The sequence below is a fragment of the Pleurotus ostreatus genome (assembly GCF_014466165.1).
Source record: "Pleurotus ostreatus strain PC9 chromosome Unknown scaffold_3, whole genome shotgun sequence".
NCBI lineage: Eukaryota > Fungi > Basidiomycota > Agaricomycetes > Agaricales > Pleurotaceae > Pleurotus > Pleurotus ostreatus.
In genome coordinates this window covers 2722688-2741671 of record NW_023503158.1, presented here as the reverse complement: position 1 = coordinate 2741671, position 18984 = coordinate 2722688, and the positions used below count along the sequence as shown (strand labels likewise).

General features: G+C 50.3%; 7 protein-coding genes across 7 annotated transcripts; 4 read left to right on the top strand and 3 right to left on the bottom strand.

Moving 5' to 3' along the window:
- Positions 1 to 149: 149 nt before the first annotated feature.
- Positions 150 to 3330, bottom strand: PC9H_005533 (uncharacterized protein; the record flags this gene model as incomplete). The annotated part of the gene is made up of 17 exons (XM_036775097.1): positions 150 to 228; positions 292 to 430; positions 486 to 617; positions 677 to 695; positions 747 to 835; positions 891 to 958; positions 1007 to 1038; positions 1100 to 1603; positions 1661 to 1850; positions 1916 to 2013; positions 2071 to 2186; positions 2241 to 2352; positions 2418 to 2591; positions 2648 to 2740; positions 2793 to 2869; positions 2934 to 3003; positions 3073 to 3330. 17 exons carry the CDS (start codon positions 3328 to 3330, stop codon positions 150 to 152), a joined length of 2250 nt encoding a protein of 749 aa, XP_036633599.1.
- A 1107-nt stretch (positions 3331 to 4437) lies between these two features.
- PC9H_005532 (uncharacterized protein) lies at positions 4438 to 5074 on the bottom strand (the record flags this gene model as incomplete). The annotated part of the gene is made up of 2 exons (XM_036775096.1): positions 4438 to 4972; positions 5034 to 5074. 2 exons carry the CDS (start codon positions 5072 to 5074, stop codon positions 4438 to 4440), a joined length of 576 nt encoding a protein of 191 aa, XP_036633598.1.
- Positions 5075 to 6303: 1229 nt separating this feature from the next.
- On the top strand, positions 6304 to 7672 carry PC9H_005531 (uncharacterized protein; the record flags this gene model as incomplete). The annotated part of the gene is made up of 7 exons (XM_036775095.1): positions 6304 to 6345; positions 6418 to 6653; positions 6706 to 6794; positions 6856 to 6954; positions 7014 to 7207; positions 7269 to 7361; positions 7418 to 7672. The coding sequence occupies 7 exons, from the start codon at positions 6304 to 6306 to the stop codon at positions 7670 to 7672; spliced, it is 1008 nt and encodes a 335-aa protein (XP_036633597.1).
- A 228-nt stretch (positions 7673 to 7900) lies between these two features.
- On the top strand, positions 7901 to 8584 carry PC9H_005530 (uncharacterized protein; the record flags this gene model as incomplete). Its single annotated transcript, XM_036775094.1, has 1 exon — positions 7901 to 8584. One exon carries the CDS (start codon positions 7901 to 7903, stop codon positions 8582 to 8584), a length of 684 nt encoding a protein of 227 aa, XP_036633596.1.
- An 87-nt stretch (positions 8585 to 8671) lies between these two features.
- On the bottom strand, positions 8672 to 11338 carry PC9H_005529 (uncharacterized protein; the record flags this gene model as incomplete). The annotated part of the gene is made up of 1 exon (XM_036775093.1): positions 8672 to 11338. The coding sequence occupies one exon, from the start codon at positions 11336 to 11338 to the stop codon at positions 8672 to 8674; it is 2667 nt and encodes an 888-aa protein (XP_036633595.1).
- Positions 11339 to 11669: 331 nt separating this feature from the next.
- On the top strand, positions 11670 to 15032 carry PC9H_005528 (uncharacterized protein; the record flags this gene model as incomplete). The annotated part of the gene is made up of 13 exons (XM_036775092.1): positions 11670 to 11721; positions 11786 to 11868; positions 11920 to 12014; positions 12064 to 12244; positions 12298 to 12453; positions 12512 to 12667; positions 12728 to 12982; positions 13052 to 13270; positions 13352 to 13593; positions 13649 to 13836; positions 13899 to 14531; positions 14589 to 14839; positions 14904 to 15032. The coding sequence occupies 13 exons, from the start codon at positions 11670 to 11672 to the stop codon at positions 15030 to 15032; spliced, it is 2640 nt and encodes an 879-aa protein (XP_036633594.1).
- Positions 15033 to 17382: 2350 nt separating this feature from the next.
- On the top strand, positions 17383 to 18405 carry PC9H_005527 (uncharacterized protein; the record flags this gene model as incomplete). Its single annotated transcript, XM_036775091.1, has 1 exon — positions 17383 to 18405. One exon carries the CDS (start codon positions 17383 to 17385, stop codon positions 18403 to 18405), a length of 1023 nt encoding a protein of 340 aa, XP_036633593.1.
- Positions 18406 to 18984: the final 579 nt, after the last annotated feature.

Sequence of the window (18984 nt, the reverse complement as noted above, 5' to 3'; positions counted from 1 at the left end):
GAATAACCCGAACAAATACCTACTACTGTGTATTACAGGCAAGACCGTACCATTGAACTGGCCATGATGATGCCCATTTTAAATTTTAAAGCCCAAATGAATTATCCACCAGACACAGAGTTAGACCAATTACTTGACGTGCGCCCGACTTACGAAGCTTCTGTTTGCTTGGCAACCCAACCGTTAGATTGGACCACGAAGCCCCATTTATCCGCAGCCTCCTTAATCCTGCAACAAAGCAACACATCATCAATTAACCCATGACATACCGTCACAATAAAGTCCCCATACCTTTGGTCAGTTGACTTGCCTGAACCATGTCCAGCCTTCTTGTCGATCCTAATCAACAACGGATGGGGATTGTTTGGCTTCGTGTGTTGTAACGTGGCAGCATGTTTGAAGGAATGCAGTGGCACGACACGATCGTCATCTATTGTAAAGCTAATCAGTCATATAAATCTGACAGAAGAAACAGATCGACACACGATCAGCCGTAAGCAATATGGTGGGAGGCAAAACCCTGTCTGTGGGTACGTTGTGTAGCGGGGAAATAGGGTGTATGAAGTCAAAGTCGTGGGGGTCGCTTGGATTGCCATAGTCAGATGTCCACGCCTTACCTGGGCACAGAATCACTAAAGTTAGAACCTAATCGATGCCCTGAGCAAACGAAGCATACCGATAGTGAATTGGTGAAACTAGTTGCATGGTTAGTTAATTTAGGTGGTCGACACGGGCTCAGAACTCACCTTGAGAAGATCTAGGACCCCTACTTCTGCGACAGCAGCTCCAAACGTGCCTTCCGGTGCACGATTCACACATGCAGCAACTAACAGCCCTGAGAATGGTGTTATGAATTTAATCACCGCGTCAAGTCAAATTTGCGCAAGTACCTCCGTTGGAGCCACCATTGATAGCCACTTTGCCGGGGGCTGCATACTTGTGTTTGACAAGATATTCCCTGAAGAGCCCGTAAGATAGCAGCTCCAAAAATAAACGCTGTACTCACGTTGCAGCGATGAAATCATCGAACACGTTGACCTATTGGGGAAATGTTTAGCGGGGTACGATTCAGAGTTGATTCTGTCAGAAGCGTGAATACCTTGCGTTCTCTGATACCTCCCTGATGCCAAGCCTCACCGAACTCCCCTCCGCCTCTTATATTTGGCACGGCTAGGACTGCACCATATTTCTTCAACATGGTCAGCATCGCGGGACTGAAGAATGGATCGATAGAGATCGTGAATCCTCCATAACCGTATTGTATTGCGGGTGCTGTTCCATCAAATTGCGTGTCTTTGTGTCGGACGATAAACATTGGTACCTTGGTACCATCCTTGCTGGGGTACCAGACTTGCGTCGCAATGAAATCGTTAGGGTTGAGAGTGGCTATGGGGGTGGTGCGATAAATATTCCACCGTTTGCCTTCATTTTCTTCATCAAAGACATAACGTCCCACAGTGTTAGGGGTATTGAAGCCAACCATCGACACAAAGAACCACGAGTGCTTCTTGCGGGCGGAGATCGTGGTCGCACCGACAAAATCTTCCGCGATACGGGTCACTCGCTTCCCGTCGTTGCTATAGATATAGACTTCATCTTTCACCTGCACAAGTGGGAAGCTCGGTAAATTTCGATACCCGCAGAGAAACTAGGCACTGACGTTACGCTTATAAACCACAACGAGCTTGTTATGGTTGACAGGCTTGATCGATACAAGATTTGCGTCCTTGTCCTCTGGAATCAACACCCGGCGCTCCCGTTTGGGGTCTGCAAGATCGACTGTTACAATGTGATGCTGGGGTGCGTCTTTGTTGGTTTTGATGTATAGAACTGTTCCGTCATTGGTGACACTACATGCCAGAACCTTGGCGTCAGCTGCATACCCCAAATTTAGTATACTTGGCTCGAATCTCACACTTCGTACTCGGCCTCGAACTCGTCCACGATCTTGTCCCACTTCATGTTTGGCCCGATCTCATTTTCCTGGAGATCGGTAACCCACACGAGGTTTTTCTGGACCGTGAAAACATTAGGTTTTAGAGGTTATTGGCTGCAGAAGGAGCGACTGACCCTGGATGTGTCCTTGACTACGTACATAGTCAGGTAACGGCCGTCCTGATCAGATACATCGACGCTCCACATCCATTCAGGATTTGCGTCATCTTTGTGAACAAGAATGTCCTCCGCTGTCGACATAGATCAGTTGATCGGTGGATGCAGAAGGGTGAGACAGAAAGTACATTGTGGGGTGTCAATTCTGTGATAACATAGCATGGCGTTCACGTCACCCTCTGTCTCAGTCCCCGCCGTGTCGTCAGTGGCGAGTCCGTGAGATTGACGATCGGGATACCGCTGTATTTTAAGACAAAGAAGTCAGGACACTGCACAGAGGTATCACCAAGTCCGCGGCAACGAACATGGTAGAAGAACCCTTTCGAGTCATGCGTCCAGACGATAGACGAGAATTTGACGAATCGTACTTCTTCCGGGAACCTTCCCGGGTCATTTTCGTGCGAAGGACGGCGACCTTCTGCCGTTAGTGCAAAGGGATGCTCAGTCGATCGAACATATATTGTCGAGAAGTCACTTCCCTGGAATCACATCTTCAGTTACTAAACTACATGACGCGGGTTACTGAGTTCCTTACAGATAAAGATATTCCATACGCGAAATATTTGCCGCAGTGAGAGAATGAGAGGTCAGCGAGTGCTGCAGTGCCGTCGTCCGTCAATAGGTTTGACTATATCAATATGTTCACATTGAAATCAAGAGACACAGGGAAGCGATCTTACATCGAAGAACACTTCGCCACACGGGCCTTCTTCTTTGAACGGATCAGGAAGCTTCTCGTCCTTGGACCGGTACAGCACTTGGTTCGTTAATTCATCGTGGTAAATTCAACAGGAACGCTCCATCATGAATATCAAGTTCACCTGTCTGGGCTTGGAGTCCACTGTTGTAGAACCAGTACCAACGGTTGCCATGGAATCCGGGAGCAGAAAACTATTTATTCTTCAACCTCGACGCGACAGAAAGACGAGAACAACGACGACCCGCCGATGGGACACGTACTTTCGGAAAGTTGGTATTTGCCCTGATCTCCTCCTCCAACGCCTTCCTATCTGAGTTCTGATCCAGATACGCTGCCGTAAAGGCCTCTTGTGCAGCAATCCACTCGTCGGTTTCTTCTGATTTCTTTTCAAGCCAGTTATATGGGTCTGGGACACGCACGTCACCCTTCGATTCGCTCTTGTACACGTCCACATGGTCTGAACGACGCGGCGTCGGATAGGGTCGCTGGATGGGGTTCCAAGGCGTGAAGCTTGACATTGTCCTGGAAGGAAATTGGGTGGCCAGCAGAATTCTGGCGGAGGGAATAAAAAACCGGGATGAATAGCGCAGTCGGCTGGAGAATCTAGAAGCGTGCAGGGGACGAGCAGCACGGGTGCGCAAAGAGTCAAGGAGCATGTGCATCAGGAGGACGTGCTACATATATAGGCGTGTCGGGTGCTCAAAGTAAATTGGGGTCCATGTTTTCTTCCCCTATTTTTTTGACAGAACACTGACCACTACATTTGGGCTTCATGTCCGAGTAATCTGCAGGTGCACTGCACGGAGTCTGTCCATATCGATGGCACTCGGTATAACGGCCATTGTGGCTCCTTTTTTTCCACCGTCGGTCCGCCGTGTTTTCTCACATACTTCGTCCCCCATTTGCGGCCGGTCCGAGCAGTAGACGACCGTCTTTTGTGGTCCTGCTTTCTGCTCGATATGTTACCCGATTCTGGAGGTGATATACCAAGAAGAATATGTACGTCAAGCTGTCGAGGACACCGCCGGTATTCCCTGACAAGACATTGTCGTAGCGGAGGCACAGTATGGCCTCATCGATTCATCTGTGATTAGAGTATTCAGTGCTCGCCGCACTAACGGTATCGGATGTCTTGTGAGTTCATTCCCCTCAATGTTGTTTGACATGCATCTTCATGAGAACGAGCTTAGACTGATTTCGGTTGATTTTCAAGAACATTCGAGCATGCCGTTTCTTTACCCCCCTGCACCTGAAGACGTGGCGTTACCTTTAGAATTTCCTTTCCCATCGCTCAATCGCCCACTTTCTCAATCATTGAATACGTCCGTATTGTCTCAGCATCGGCGGACAGGAAGCAATTGTACTTTTCAGGGGGCTGTAGGTAAGTGCTCGTAATGTATTTAACCCTTATTAGAGGAAAGGGTGCGTGGATATTCTTCATTCATCAGAGGTATATCTCGTGGGGCGTGTATGGACTGGTGATGGAATGGCAAAAGCAATGAGCAGGTTCACCAGACCCGCCAACGGCTCGTGGGGGCTAAGACAAGTTTGGACGAGTATCAGCCAGCGCGCTGGGAGGTGGGATTCGCAACATCAACGACTAGACTCACCTCGCCGCCGCCGGCCTACAGCTCCATCACAGGGGCGATGTACGGCTGCTGCTTGAGAAATGCCTCTAGAAACTGCCGCTCCTTATATCTACTAAGGGTAGCGACTGCATACTCCAGATCCTGAACAGTGTCGAATCTGACTATCACCCCTCCCGTCACAAACTGATCCAGAACTCGTAGTAACCACGTCTTGGGTGTTATATCATGCGCCCGGTTCTCTTGCACAGTGCCATAGCTCCACTTGAATACTTCTCGACAGCATTCGTCGAAGTGGTCTTGGTCAATGTGCCGGTACCCGCCGATCTTGAAGTACGCTAGTACGTTAATCCCGTTGTATATTGAGCTCGTCCGTTCGATGTGTTGTGCAGAGTATTTCTCTGCTGTTCTTCCCCCGTGGTATTCGTGCCATTGATACTGTGTGATACTCCCATTCAAATCAACGCTCAACAGGCTCCAGTGAAATCGACCGTTGATGAGTGGCTGCGTCACTATATATAGCGAACCTGGTGCCAGCCTGTCAGGTTTCAAGCCAGCTTGGCTGCGATCGTGGCTAGGAGGAGATAAAGCATTCGTCCAAGAAAGGCTAGATATGTCAGTTTTGACCCACTCACGTTTGGCGTATATCGTTCGATCTCGCGGGGGACATGACCATCAACGCTGGAAGCAACGTTCCTCACAGTCAGCACGCCCTAAAGCGTACAAATAACCTTTTAGCATTACACACAGACAAACATAAGTACATGTCCATACATCGAGTGCATCATGGGACTCGGGGGGCTAGACAGGCCCAATAGCCCCCGAACATGTCCTATCTCTGTAAGTGCTAAAAGGGCCACATTTCCCGAGTTTCACCGCCTCCAAAGCTGCTCGGACGATGGATAAGGGAGACATGCAACTCGAGGATGGCATTTATATATGATACGCGAAATATGATATTGCGGAACGGATGCCAGCTGTCCGCCAAAATTCCGTAGGGGAAAAGTGCGCCCCGCTGGTAGAAAAGTGCATCCTTTGACGTGAGGAAGCACGTACATATGTGCATATCCAGGTCGCGTCCGTGCGAGAACACAGAACGGAAATCCGGAGGTTCGCGTTTGAGCTCTGTAGGATTGTCCGTGATGCTTGAACCCGCCGTAGGATTCATACGGGTGCAAGGTATGTGAGGACAGTTCCACGGGGGCTTTATCAACGCCCTCATGAAAGATCTACGAGTAGATGTCGATGGGGAGAGTGAGATTTCTCCTTTTGTGACGAACAACGTTGAGTTCGAGACATGAACTCTTAGCTTCTACCCATGGCTCGCGGCTTGGCACGCTGGGTCATTGTCATTGCTGCAAGTGTCGTCGCTGAGGCTTTACAGCGCTGCATGGGTAAATGAAACGACCCGGTTTGCGGCATCGCTTTCAACGTGCTGTATTTCTGGAAGCTCTTCTAGTGAGAACATCTAAGCCTGTGCCCCGAGACAGACAATTAATAGGACTTGGGGCGCCCAGGGATCTAGATATAGACGAGCATCAGAAAATTGGCTGGAGTTTAGATGGAGCCATAATGGTTCTTGCAAGTTACCATGGTCGCTGCAACGAACTTCCAACTCCAGGGTGGAGTGGCACAATGTGAATCGGTGACCTTCGAAGGGGATGCCCGTGTCGTACGAAGGAGACTGCCGCAAGACTGCCGCAGCGCAAGCACCTGTACCGAAACTTTACTTTCGCGCCGGCTGATGGAGGCTCCTGTGCGATCCCCTGAATGACTTAGCGCCGGCAACGGAGCCCAGTGGGGCACGTGACAAGCTTCTGCAGCAACTCCGTTACTCGAGTACGCGGTCGTCGTTGGTCTCAACCATCACAGAGCTTGCGCCGCTCGTTGAGAACTGTGGCTGGCATGGCTCAGCAACCTCCGAGCTTTTTCCCAACAACGGCTCTTGTAAAACTTTTCCCGTCTTTCTCTCATGATGGTGGAGTGTCAACTGACTACTGGACTGTTTGTTCTCTCCAGGATCATGCTGCTGCTGGACTCGGTGCGGGCGTCGTGGCCGTCATGTGCATGCATCCACTGGATCTACTCAAGGTCAAGTTTCAGGTTGAAACTGGCCCGGCAAAGGGTGGAATTGGGAAGCAGATATGGTATTCTTTACGCGATATTCAGAGACAGGACGGCTGGAAAGGGTTGTACCGTGGCATAGGGCCCAATATTGCGGGAAATGCATCGAGCTGGGGCTTCTACTTTCTCTTGTGAGGTCTCTCTGGAACGGCCCAATCGCGATCTCTAACGTACTTTTCGCAGCTACAACATGCTAAAAAAGCGGGCAGGTGGGGGTGACCCGAACGCGCCGTTATCTGCATCATCCTATCTGCTATGTTCCGCGCAAGCAAGTTCGAAGTTTCTTTCTGATTGCTCCTGTGAGATCATTCGCTAACTCACGTTTGTTGGTAGGTGCCGTGACGGCCATTATGACCAATCCCATATGGGTTGTGAAAGTACGGATGTTTACAACGAAGCCCGGGTCATCCACTGCGTATCGAAGTCTCTGGCGTAAGTTTTCCGTCACTTGTCTTGATTCTGTCATCTTCACACGCGATATCCCCGCACAGACGGCCTTTCCTCCATCTATCATTCAGAAGGCACAGCTGGGCTATTTCGTGGAACCTCCCTCGCTCTCTTTGGTGTCAGCAACGGTGCTATACAGTTTATGGCATATGAGAAGATGAAGAAATGGGGCTTCGATAGAAAACGAAAACAGTTCCAACACTCGGGACGAACAATGACCCCCGCCGACGATAAATTGGTCAGTCTACCTTATTTTGTATGATGGAATCCCAATGACGAGAATATCGCCACGCCTACAGTCGAACACGTCTTACACCATAATGTCGGGTGCCAGCAAGCTGGGAGCCCTTTCCATAACATATCCATATCAAGTCATCCGTTCGCGGTTACAAGTAGGCATAATCGGCTGTATCCTATCTTTGATGATTGTTCCTCACGTGTGGAACAGAATAATGCTACCACCCATCTATACCCAACGATACCCGCTACAATCCGTCGCACATGGCTCGAGGAAGGACTTCGAGGATTCTATAGAGGTCTAGGTACAAACTTGGTTCGGGTTCTTCCCGGAACTTGCGTGACCTTTGTCGTGTATGAGAATATTGCCTGGCTCCTCAGGACCACCGCTTCAAACCGAGAGGAAAAACGACGTGAACGGCTTGGAATAGAACCTCCTGCAGGAGACCGACGGACTAATTCGTAGCACAGATATAGAACTTAGAAGATCCATACAACCTCAACTAATCACTTATACATAATATTCGTACAAATAGAAATACTGAAATCTTTTGGGCTTGAGATACGCGCGCTTATTTGCCTCTCTTTGATTCCGAACCGCCAGTGGGAATTCTTCCGAATATTGTACGGTCTCAGCTCCCTCTTCAACTCAACTACAAAGATCTAAGAATCAAGATATTGCATTTCAGATACCATGGCTACATTTACTGCCTTTCGGCAAGTTGTTCTCCGCACCGTCATTCGGCCACGGCCAATACTTCACTTAGACCGACAACTTCTTGCCCTTCCTCGCTTGGTTCGAGCAGCCCACGACTCTTCGGCCGACAAAGACAAGAGCAAGATCCTACGCGACGATAAAATTCCGCACAGACTCGTCCAGCTCGTCGATCCAGCAACTAAGCACCTTCTACCCCTTCGTCCGCTTGCCGAGCTTCTCGCGTCTATCGACCGAAAGACGCAGTTCGTCGAGCTCGTGGCCGAACACCCGGCTCCTATAGTGAAGATCATAGAGAAGAAAGCCGCGTACGAGAAACGCAAGGAGCAAAAACGACGCGCGAAGGAAGTGAAACGGCGGAATATTCAGAAGGAGGTGCAGTTGACATGGGGGGTCGCGCTGGGGGACCTGGAGCATAAGCTGAAGAAGGTTCGCAGTGATTTGGAGAAAGGGTATAGGGTGGACTTGGTGTTCGCACCAAAATCAGGCCATGAATTGCCATCACCAACAGAAATGCAGAACCGCGCGGACAAGACTGTCGCGCTGCTTTCTGACGTCGCTAAGGAGTGGAAGCCACGAGAGACGCGAAAGACCATGATCGCTATATACTTCCAAGGTCTCGGCGAAGCTGGCCAACTTGAGCCCGAAGAAGGGGATCAATAGTGGATTTTCTACTCGAAATCGAAATCTGGCTTCGGGTATCTCATGTCCTTCTAGGATCAAAATATATACATTGTCCAATCTACCTACTTATCGCGCTATTTGTACAACCTTGCGGCCAAGAGGCAAGCCCCTCGTTTTTGTGGTATACAACCTAAGTGGATGCCAACGCCGACGTTGTCGAGGAAATGCATAAGGCTGCCTATCAACAATATGTCGCCCTGATTCCACAGATCCATTCTCTTCAGGCCATCTCCCAATAAGGATGTACCTCAAACCAACGGGAACGGAATAGCCCGCACTAGACATCGCCTCGCAGACCTCCTGTAACGCAGGTGTCCATTGAGGATGCTTATGACCCAGTCGAGCAAGCCAGTAAGTCGCGAAGCGATGGCGTCGTCGGTAATGGGTCGGGGAACGCGCTCGCATTCGCCCACTTCTCCGTATGGTGCATAAACGAAGGGCGGCGTTGAAGAGCCTGGCGTCCGGCTGAGGATGTTCCATTTGCAACTGGACGACGTCTGGGCTGCTCGGGAGCTTCATCAACTGCTCATAAACACCCGCAGCAGCATCTTTCATGGATCTGAAAAGGAATAGACCCATATGCAAACCCATAGCTGCTCGGTCGCTTTCGTAGTGCACCCTCGCTCGGCGAGCAAAACGCGCCCAGCCGAGAACCTTGTCAGTCCTTCTAGGAAGCGAATTTTCCCCTTGCGCGGCGGACTCTGCGGCACTCCGTACGTGTCTTCGGGACGCACTTCGCTTGGCCTCGTCGCCGTAGCACTGAATCATGATCGTATAAGCAGCGGTGGGAAGACACCACGGTTTCGCGGTATCCCAACTTGCCCTCTCCGCCTTCTTGGCATATAGCCACAAACGCTCAGCCAACCCGGTTCGACCATCCTTGCGCAGGGCATGTAGGATGCATGTAAAGAAATACGGACCAAGGGCGGCTCCGTCGTGTACTTTCTGGGGAACAGCACGGGTTGTATTCGCCTCTGATAGGGCTCTGGCGGGGTGATCTATGGCCGCTAATCCAGGTAAAACATGGAACAGAATCTGCGTAACAGCTTCAGGTCGCCCGGTGGCAACAAGGTGAAGAATATACGCGCAGAGGGTACGTTCGTTAGCCAGCAGTGAGGTAAGCGACGACATCGATGGTAGCGTAAGCTCGTCCTGCGACGAACGAAGTGTTTTCGTGGCAGGTCTGCGACTTGCGACCTTCTTCGCGATATAGGTAGAGCATGGAGCGTTGACCATGATGCCGTGGTCTGTGTTTCCCTTCTGGCGTCGAAGCATCTCTAGAACACGTTCAGCCAGCGAATTATTCCGTAGAAGAGTTCCGGATCGAATAATGACGTTGTATGTTGATATGTCTGGGGCTAATGGTTTGTGTCGCTGCTCCGTCATGTGGCGTAAAACTCGGTCTGCCATGGCAGGGCTGAGACGATGACGGAGTGTATAATGAAGGAGGGCATTATACGAAGGAAGGTCCAGCGCCGGGAGCACGGTCTTGTACTCCGCTAATTCATGCAATTTGGGGTGAATCGATGACTTGGGGTCGAAACGTATGGTGTTGAGGGGCCTAGTTGGCAGATCCGAAATAAGGCGCTTTAGCGTTGCGTGGAAGTACTTGTAGGCGTTGACTTGCCGCGGTGGACCGCCATTCCTGTCAGGAATCCATATTAAGTCGTCAACACGCGGGCATCGATACAAAGAACGGATAAGGGATGAAATATTGGTGAGAGGTAATCGGCGATCGTCTAGCAGGTTCGTGATATTGGCAAGGGCCTGTAACGCGGGTTGGATAGTCTCTGAGTCAACGCATTCCTGAGATAGCGTTGAGTCGATAGAGCGCATGATTCTGTTGAGCAATCTTGGTGTTGGTGTAAGGTTTTCTGAATGCATGAGGATATGCTCTGCGACTAGGTCCTCTGGGAGTTCGTGTTCTTGTGATTGCGCAGAAGCCAATCGAAGCGCCACACTCCGACGGCGTTCCCAGTCTTTTACCAGCAACACAAAAAGCAAAGAACCGACTAGTATCTCGCCTTGGAGAAGACAAGCTTCGATAAGCCGCTCGAACATGTTGGACGAACGTCGTTGGCGGTACTGCTCCGCTTTTTGCATTAATCGAAGTGCCTCGCTCAGGCACCCGTTTCGGAGTGCTGCGGAGTTGAGGACAAGAGGGTGAACATAAGGAAGAGTGCCTTGCCGAAGTCTGGATGGCAGGGTTCGAATACCTCTCGAGGCCGAAGCCTCCGCGCAAAGAGCAGTTGTAAGGGCGTCGAGCGTAACGCTCCGCAGCTTCATGCCATCTTGTATCATGAGCGTAGCCATCTGGCTTGCCTTCTGCGAAAGTCCTTGCCTGATTAGCCCATGTAGCAGCGCATGCGAAGCTGGTCGAGGATCGACCGGCCTGTCGAAGTGAATTGGCTCGAACTTTCCAACCCCAGGGGGACTCGGCTCCTTGCCCGCGGCAGCCTTATTGAAACGGATAGAGTTTAAAATATGAAAAGCGTCCTGCAGACGGCCCGTATTGCAGGAAACGCGAATTGCTTGACATGCAGCTCGAGAAAGCGCGGCAGCCGATCTTGTACGAGTCCCCGTGATGTCGCGACTGGACATGCATGGCGCCTCGTCTATTGGCGCGTGTTGCGCAGTAGCCGTTGCGAGATTCCTAAGGATGGATTGACGTGGAGAAGAAACGAAGAGCTGGTTAGAGAAGAAACTAGCAGCCTTTCGGACATTGCATTGCATGGGCAGGGCATTACTGTGCACATTGATTAGTGGCCGTAATTTCAGTAAAAAACAAAAGAGCCGCAACGCACGAAGCCCGGCGAAGCTGTCGGAACGCTTGGCTCAGAGTCTGGCGGATGTAGTATGCGTTCAAGTTGGAAATTATCGGAGGACAACGATCATCAGTAATTTTGTCTATCTCACGGTCAATCAGACTATCCCACGGTCAGTGTATATATCACCCCTCGGCGTTGGTACTGGTTTTGTAGTGAGTCCAACTTTGAACTTTTACGTCGAAGCCCTGTTTCGTTGAAATATTTTGTTGTTGAAGTGGAATTTCTCTCTTGGTGACATGAGCTACAACCAAAACCGCCCGTACCGTGGAGGCCGCAGACGAAACAGAGGTACGAATGTCCGAGATTCCGTTTAAAAATGTGGCGCATTCCGAATCTCTCTCTCTTACTTCAGACGACTGGGACAATAACCGAAGGGATGCCGTTGAATCTCCTGAGCAGCGACTCAAGTCTGCAATTCTCAAATTCGGAGAAGTGGTGAGCTCGGCGCTGTTGCTGGCAATGTTTAAAGGCTAACCCTTGCGTCAGGATGCGGTCGAAGAGCTCTCGGGTCTGGTGAAGCAGATTCATGCCGAATCGACAGTGGTTCTGCCTTCAAGCATTTCAGAGGCGTTCAGAATAGGGCGAGTCTCAACGTATGAGAGAGGCTACAAGAACCTAACTTGCCCCCAGTGTAACTGAACAACCATACAAAATTCCGTCCTATGTCGCTCTGCTGAGGAGTCTGTACGACCCGAGCGACGTCGAGGGACCGCCTGGTGCACCACCATTAGCTCGTCAAATTCTTGAAGACTTCTGGAAGGGCTTTCAAGCATACCTCGACAAATTGTCATGGAGGGACACTCGGCTTTGCGTGCGTGTTGCACAGTCATACCTTGGACATTCCAATTGACACCATTCCCCCAGATACATTTCTTCGCCCACCTTACCGTTGCAGGAATCATATCTGCAGATTCTATGTTCGGGCTTCTGCAATCCTTCACGGCTGTCTTGGACGAGTTCGGTGTATCCCATGGGCGGGCAAAGCAGGCGGCGCTGTGCGCTGCTGAAGGGTTAATGATTGTGAGCAACACATTACTTCTAGTCTAGTTTGGGGCTTAGACGAGCGTAATCTCTTCAGGCTGGTCAAGTACTCAAGCAAACGTCCTCGTCGAAAGTCACGGATATCATGACCGCCATTCAGACATATAACGACACTACCATGACCTCCCGATGGATCGTCTTACCCCTCGTCCATTTGCACTCGACCGAGTCAAATTTCAACAACGTTGATGAGGTATGTCTCCGTCTAAACCGGCTCCCTCTTCATTGACTTATCGTTACTATGAATTTGTAGCTCCTCGATTCCCTCTTATTGGCATTAAAAGCCCTTGATGATTCTGACTTTACCGAGACCAATAATACTTATCCTCAGTCCTATGCGTCTTTCCCCGCCCTCGACTCTGCGGAGCACCCTCAATTCGATCTCCCTTCTGTTCTTGTTCCACCGGAAGTCATCGAGTTGGATGGGCTCACTAACGATGACGGTGAAGATGTGCAGGTACAAAAGCAGGAATGGCCCGAATATTACATTCGTCTATTCGATGATGAAGTACGCCTTTCTACACGTCTCTCCTATCATCGTGACCCTTCGGAATTCGGAATTGAGTATGCTTCGTAGATATCGCCAAGTCCCAAGACGCCTCTAGGTTACGCCACGCGTTCTACGATAGTAGACGTGGTTGATATTTTCGAGGTGAATCGGAAAGAATGCGCTCGTCTACTGTTGGAGCTGCCGAAGTGGACGTCGCCTGGCGTGTTCAAGCCTAGGCCAGGTGCACCTGCAGCTGAAGACCCCACACCGGGCCCCAACTGGCAGCTAGAAAGCACCATCATTGAGGTACGCTCACTTTCTCTTTCTTTGCCTCTTTGCTATGTTGTAAGCAACACTAACGCGTGTGTCGTTTTCGTTTGTCATTAGGTCATCCTGGGCTCGCTGCTAGTCCTCCCCGAATCCTCTCATAAATCGCTATACTACTTCGGGTTAATCACCGAACTGTGTAAGTTGTCGCCACCGACGGTCGGCCCCGCCGTTGGCAAATCCATTCGCAAGTTATACACGAACCTTGCAGAGGGCCTCGACGTCGACGTCGCGCGCCGCTTTGCAGAGTGGTTCGCCGTGCATATGAGCAACTTCGGCTTCCAATGGGTGTGGAAGGAATGGTAATGGGCTTTCTACCCTATTTTTCCTCAGGGGTTCTGATGCATTAGTGTACAGGATACCGGATTTATCTCTTGACCCGCAACATCCTCGTCGTACATACATGCGACGTGCGATCGAATTCGAGATACGGTTGGCCTACCATGAGCGCATCCATAAGACGCTTCCACCGGAAATGCAAGACCCAGCTTCATTGACCATCTCAGAGCAACCCCCGGGCCCAAACTTCGAGTACGATGAAGCAGGTACGTCCCTCCACAATCATCCTTTGTGGTTCTTGACAGCTCGATGCTCATTCCTTACGCAGATCACGTACACCATGATGCAGCGCAGTCGGTGCTCAACCTTCTCCGAGGTAGGGCCAAACCAGACGATGTGATTGCAGAGCTGGAGACTCTCAAGTCCTCGTTAGAGTCTTCCGACACCGAGCACGTAGACAGCGTCGTCCGTTCCATCGTCGTCCAATCCCTCCTCCATATCGGTGCTCGCTCCTTCTCCCATCTCCTCAACGCCATTGAACGTTACCTCCCCCTCCTCCGTCACATCGCCAGCGCCGGAGTCAGCAGCACCGGCGGTAGTGGCAATGCCGAGGCCAAAACTGATATCCTCACCGCCGCTGCAACATTTTGGAGGCAGAACGGGCAGCTGGTGGGGATTGTGTTCGACAAGCTCATGCAGTATCAGATAGTGGATCCTACGGATGTGATAACGTGGACATTTGCGAACGGGGGTGCTGTCTCCGATAGGAACCAACACACGTCGAAGTATATGAGTATGTATGAATGGGATCTAGTGAAAGGAGCGTTGGATAAGGCCAACGGACGAGTGATGATCGCGAGGCGCAAAGTGACTGCTCTGCGCAAGGAAGACGATGAAACGCGAGCGCGGGCTAATGCTCGCGTTGGAGAGACGATGGAAGTCGATGCGGATGGTAAAGCTGGTACGCAACGTTCTCATCTCCTACAAATACATACACACGACTCATGACCTGCTATAGATGAGCTACCAACCTCCGAAAATCCTCAATTAACAGCAGCACTGAAAGCATTCGCCACCCTCACTCGTGAACAAAAGGCCGCGCTGTCGTGCACTCTTGAGGGCTTCGTCGGGGCGCTTACCAATCCCGATCAGAGAGTACAAGTCCAGCAAGTCGTTTCGGCATCTGAATGGGAGAATAGGGAGACGTGGAATAGTGAACAATGGAGTGCATGGGAGACATGGGGGTGGTACCGCAACTTCTGCAGAATGGTAAGCTTACTATAGAACATTTGTCCTTTGTCGTGAGCCCTCAACTCACATATGGTTTTCTCAGTACTCGCCGTACCTTCGCAACTACTCCACGACGCTCTACACGATCTCCCTTTCCCGTTTTGAGGGCTCCTCAGACCCCGTTGAGCAACTGTTACACAAGACTTGGAACATTGCAATGGGCGTAGAGTAGTTCCGTCGCTTCACTTGTTGCTGGGTGCATTTACTTATATACTATTATTGGTCTCCATCGACTCTACTTACTGAGTATACGGCGCAAGTCGGGCATAAAGCTTCTCTGTGATTCCTCTGCAATTTCGCTTGCCACCGTTGATGTTATTAACTTGGTGCGTCATCTATTGCCAAAGTGAAGGTTGACCTTCCCGAAGTCTGGACTGATAGTACCGATGTTGCTTTCGTCCGGAAAAGCCCCATCGTGCGTGCAGGTACTGCATTTGAATGCGGTATCTATGTAAGTTATCTAGTGTCCGAAATGACGGAACCGTGTAACTTGATTTCCATCCTTAGTAGGCACCCATCTTGCGCTTGAGCTTGAGCTTAATTATTCATTTCTACCACTGCAAGTCGCACTCTCCGCCCTATACAACTGCACCCTCATGTGCACCGAACGTATTAGTGATCGTCGAGAAAGTCGAAACCCTCCGTCGAAGCCGTTACCGAGGACTTCTGTAGTTCGAACGAAGCTCCAAAATTACGATCATGATCTTGATAAGAAAATCCCTGGCTCGATGGTTTGTCGCCAGATTCAGCCATCCAGTCCGATCTCTGTTGGACCCTCCGACGATTTGAAGGCGGAAGTCGAAGGATGAGACGATTGAGCAAGGAATGGCCTTACAGGTCCGATCCTCATAATGACAGCTATGTCTACTTCTATGACTTCCGAGGTGTCGGCGATCCCCCAAACGACGTGGGATATGCCGGCGACGTTTATATGACAGAAGACCTTGACGTCTGGGTCTGCCAGGGGACACAACCCTACTCAGAGGAGAGAACATGGATTCGCAAGTGGTCGACGGACATAGGCCCCAGCACTCCAGTTGAGCATCCGTTGCTCCAGGATCGTTATCCATGGTTTCGGTCTAGCTCGAGCGCCTCCGTTGGCCCATACTGGTACGGACGAAAGATTCTAGCCAACAACAATATGTCGCCAACAAGAAGCTATGATTTCTCCCCCACAATCCGAACGATGAGGCAGCAGTAGCAGCGATGCTGTCGGCCTCGGGCAAGTCGTCGCTGAAGCGCAAGCAAGTACATGTTCTATTAGATAGATATTTTGTGCTTACCTATCTTTCTTACTGTAATATAGATGAGGATGACGGCGACTGCGGGACACCCATAACAGAGACTGCAAGCTCCCATAAACGATTACGCAGCCTGGTGACAGGTAAGACAATATTATTAGCTTTGTGTACTGTAGTATAACTTTATGTACGTGTGCAGCTAGCTGCCCATACCACAATGTCATATCGTCGCCCTTGCTCATGGACTCTGCGCTAGACAAAGAAACATACGTACGGGAGCAAACGGCCACTCGGAGATACATCTCAGAATGTATGTTTTGAATTTTCTCATATATCTTCTAGCCACTCTTCACACACCGGGTACCTCACAGTGGGGAAGAAAATCAAGGCGTTGGTTGCAGCTCAAGCGATTGACGTATCAGTAGCAATGTAGGTCGTTCATCATCCACTAGCTGCAATTCAACGTTGGCTCACCGTTTTCATCGCAACCTGCAGTTGATGGCCTTAAGAAGTCGCAAGTGAGCTCTGAACGAAAGCTGAAGGCTGAAATCGACCAACTTAAGGAGGAAACTTTCAACTGCGCACTGAGAAAGACAAAACCAATGATGACCTTCGCAAGGGCTTGACTGCACAGAAAGTAAGTGACTATCATACTATCCTTTAAAAACATGTCTAATTGCCTTGCTCAGTATTTGCTCACGTCAGAGCCATGGTGAGCTTGGATGTCCAGGCTCCCATTGAGGGCCGAGGCGTCAGATTCTCAGAAGGCTCGTCCTGAGTCCCAATTGTATATTCCAGTTTCTTGCTGCGTACCTATTCTGTAGTTCTTGATAGGTTTGGAATCTTTCATCTCGTTGATTTGTTGTCTGTGGTGCAAATGCTGCCTTTTATCCAGCTGTTGGGCAATACTTACCGTCGTACACCACAACAAGAAACAAGACGAAACGAGGCAAAATAGGCGCCTAGGCAAAAGTGATAATCTTGATAACAATGATGGACCCACAACTACACAGCCACTTACCGCCTCGTTTCGACGACATTTTGAACCTCTAAACGTTCCAGTGTTCCAGGAGTTCTGCGCAAAGTGACTCACCATCGGATTATCATACTATCGATAATCAAACTGACTTGGGAATGCGGCCTACACGCGCAGGATCCCCCCCTTCGGTCCCTGTTCTGGAATCTACATTAAATGGACCTGCTCCCGTCTTTCTTCAGTATCAGTACCCCCATCTCTTCAGCAATTCAGCTAAACGATCTCGCAAACGAATGACCTCTGTCATGGCTCGTACTTCTTCCAGCTCTCTTCGCTCGTCATCGGCAGGGGATGAAGGGCGCCAGGTCTCAGAGCTTGTTAGCACCAAGCCTACTAAGGGACGTCCCGTGGCTACGTCTACCCCAGCTCGCGTGAACGCGTCCTTGGAGGTTGGCCGCAACATCTTGCAGAAATTGACGCAGGCAAGAGCGTCCAAGAAGAACGCCGGTGGATTCAACGCGGTGGCTTTGACTGCAGTCAAAGAGAGGCTGAACTTACCCGAGGTCAACGAGCAAGTGGAGAAGTTGATGTCCTCGGAGTCGACCGACAATAGGGACAAGATCGCGTCCACACTCGCGGAGATGTTGGAGAAGGACAATGCCGTATTCACCGAAGAGCTCGAGGCCTACAACCTCGACCTTTCCGTGGTCATCAAGCAGGCTACCGAAAGCGTCGAAAGCTCTCCAGATTTTTCTCGGTATCTGCATAAAACACCATCTGAGACATCCGCTGATTCACACTCTCCCGACCGCTCGCGTCAGGTATCGCATAACCGCCCCCGCCATCGTTCACTTTCCTCATCTAGCACGGATGTTTTCTTGGGTCGAGTGGAGTCTCTCGCCATCGATTCGGCCAAACAGATCAGAGAGTTGCGAGAGCAATTGAAAGCGGAGACAGCAGAGAAAGTGGAATTCTCGCGGCTCTATCAGCAATCTCAGGGCGCCTTAGCTGAAAAGCAGGGTTTAGAGCGGATATGGGAAGAAAGGAAGGCGGATTGGGAGGAAAGAAAGGCGACTTGGGCGGAGGAGAGGGCAACATGGGCGAAAGTTGAGCAGAGACTGGAACAACTCGCAGATGGGTACAGACAAGATAAGGCCGACTACAAGCAGGACAAGGAGAAGTGGGAGACTCGGTACGCGGAAGACAAGGCCGAGTGGCAGCAACAGGCGAAGAAGTGGGAGAACCGATACGAGAACGAATTACAAAAGCGGGAGGCGCTCGAGGAGGAATTGAAGGCCTTGAAGGAGAGGCTTCGTCCCAGCGCGTAAACGATGCGATAGCAGTCGGGATGGAAGGAGCGCACCGTCGCTGCGCATTTTGGGGAGCCTGATTTCGCCGTTCTCTCATCGAACCCATGTTTTCTCCATGTACTACTATGTTTCTTCATGCTTTCTTTGTACCGTTTCATCTCACGCAATGACTATGCGTCCGCCATTCGCCATTCATGTACAATGTTTCAAATCATGTAAACGAGCCCTCTATATTGCGGATTGGGGACGGGGTCGATTGGCTACGTTCTCTACTAGACTGATAATTGGGCCTTCTTGAATGAGACATGAAGCGTATTATATTCGCCCATTACATGTCGATATCGTATCGTAGTAATTAATAGGCTGTGATGGCAGTAAATGCATGGGTAATAGTTTGTGCAATGGGTATCAAAAGAAGCAAGATGGCGGTCGAAGATAATGACTAGCATCTGTGTGAATAATAGGAAAGAAAAATAACGAAGGTGGTTTTCAAAAGATATACTGTTGAATAGAATGGAGGTCAGGAAAAGTATGAAATGAAGAAACGAAATTATCCGATTGGGATGCGAGGAGGTGTCCAGCCCGTTATTTCGACAA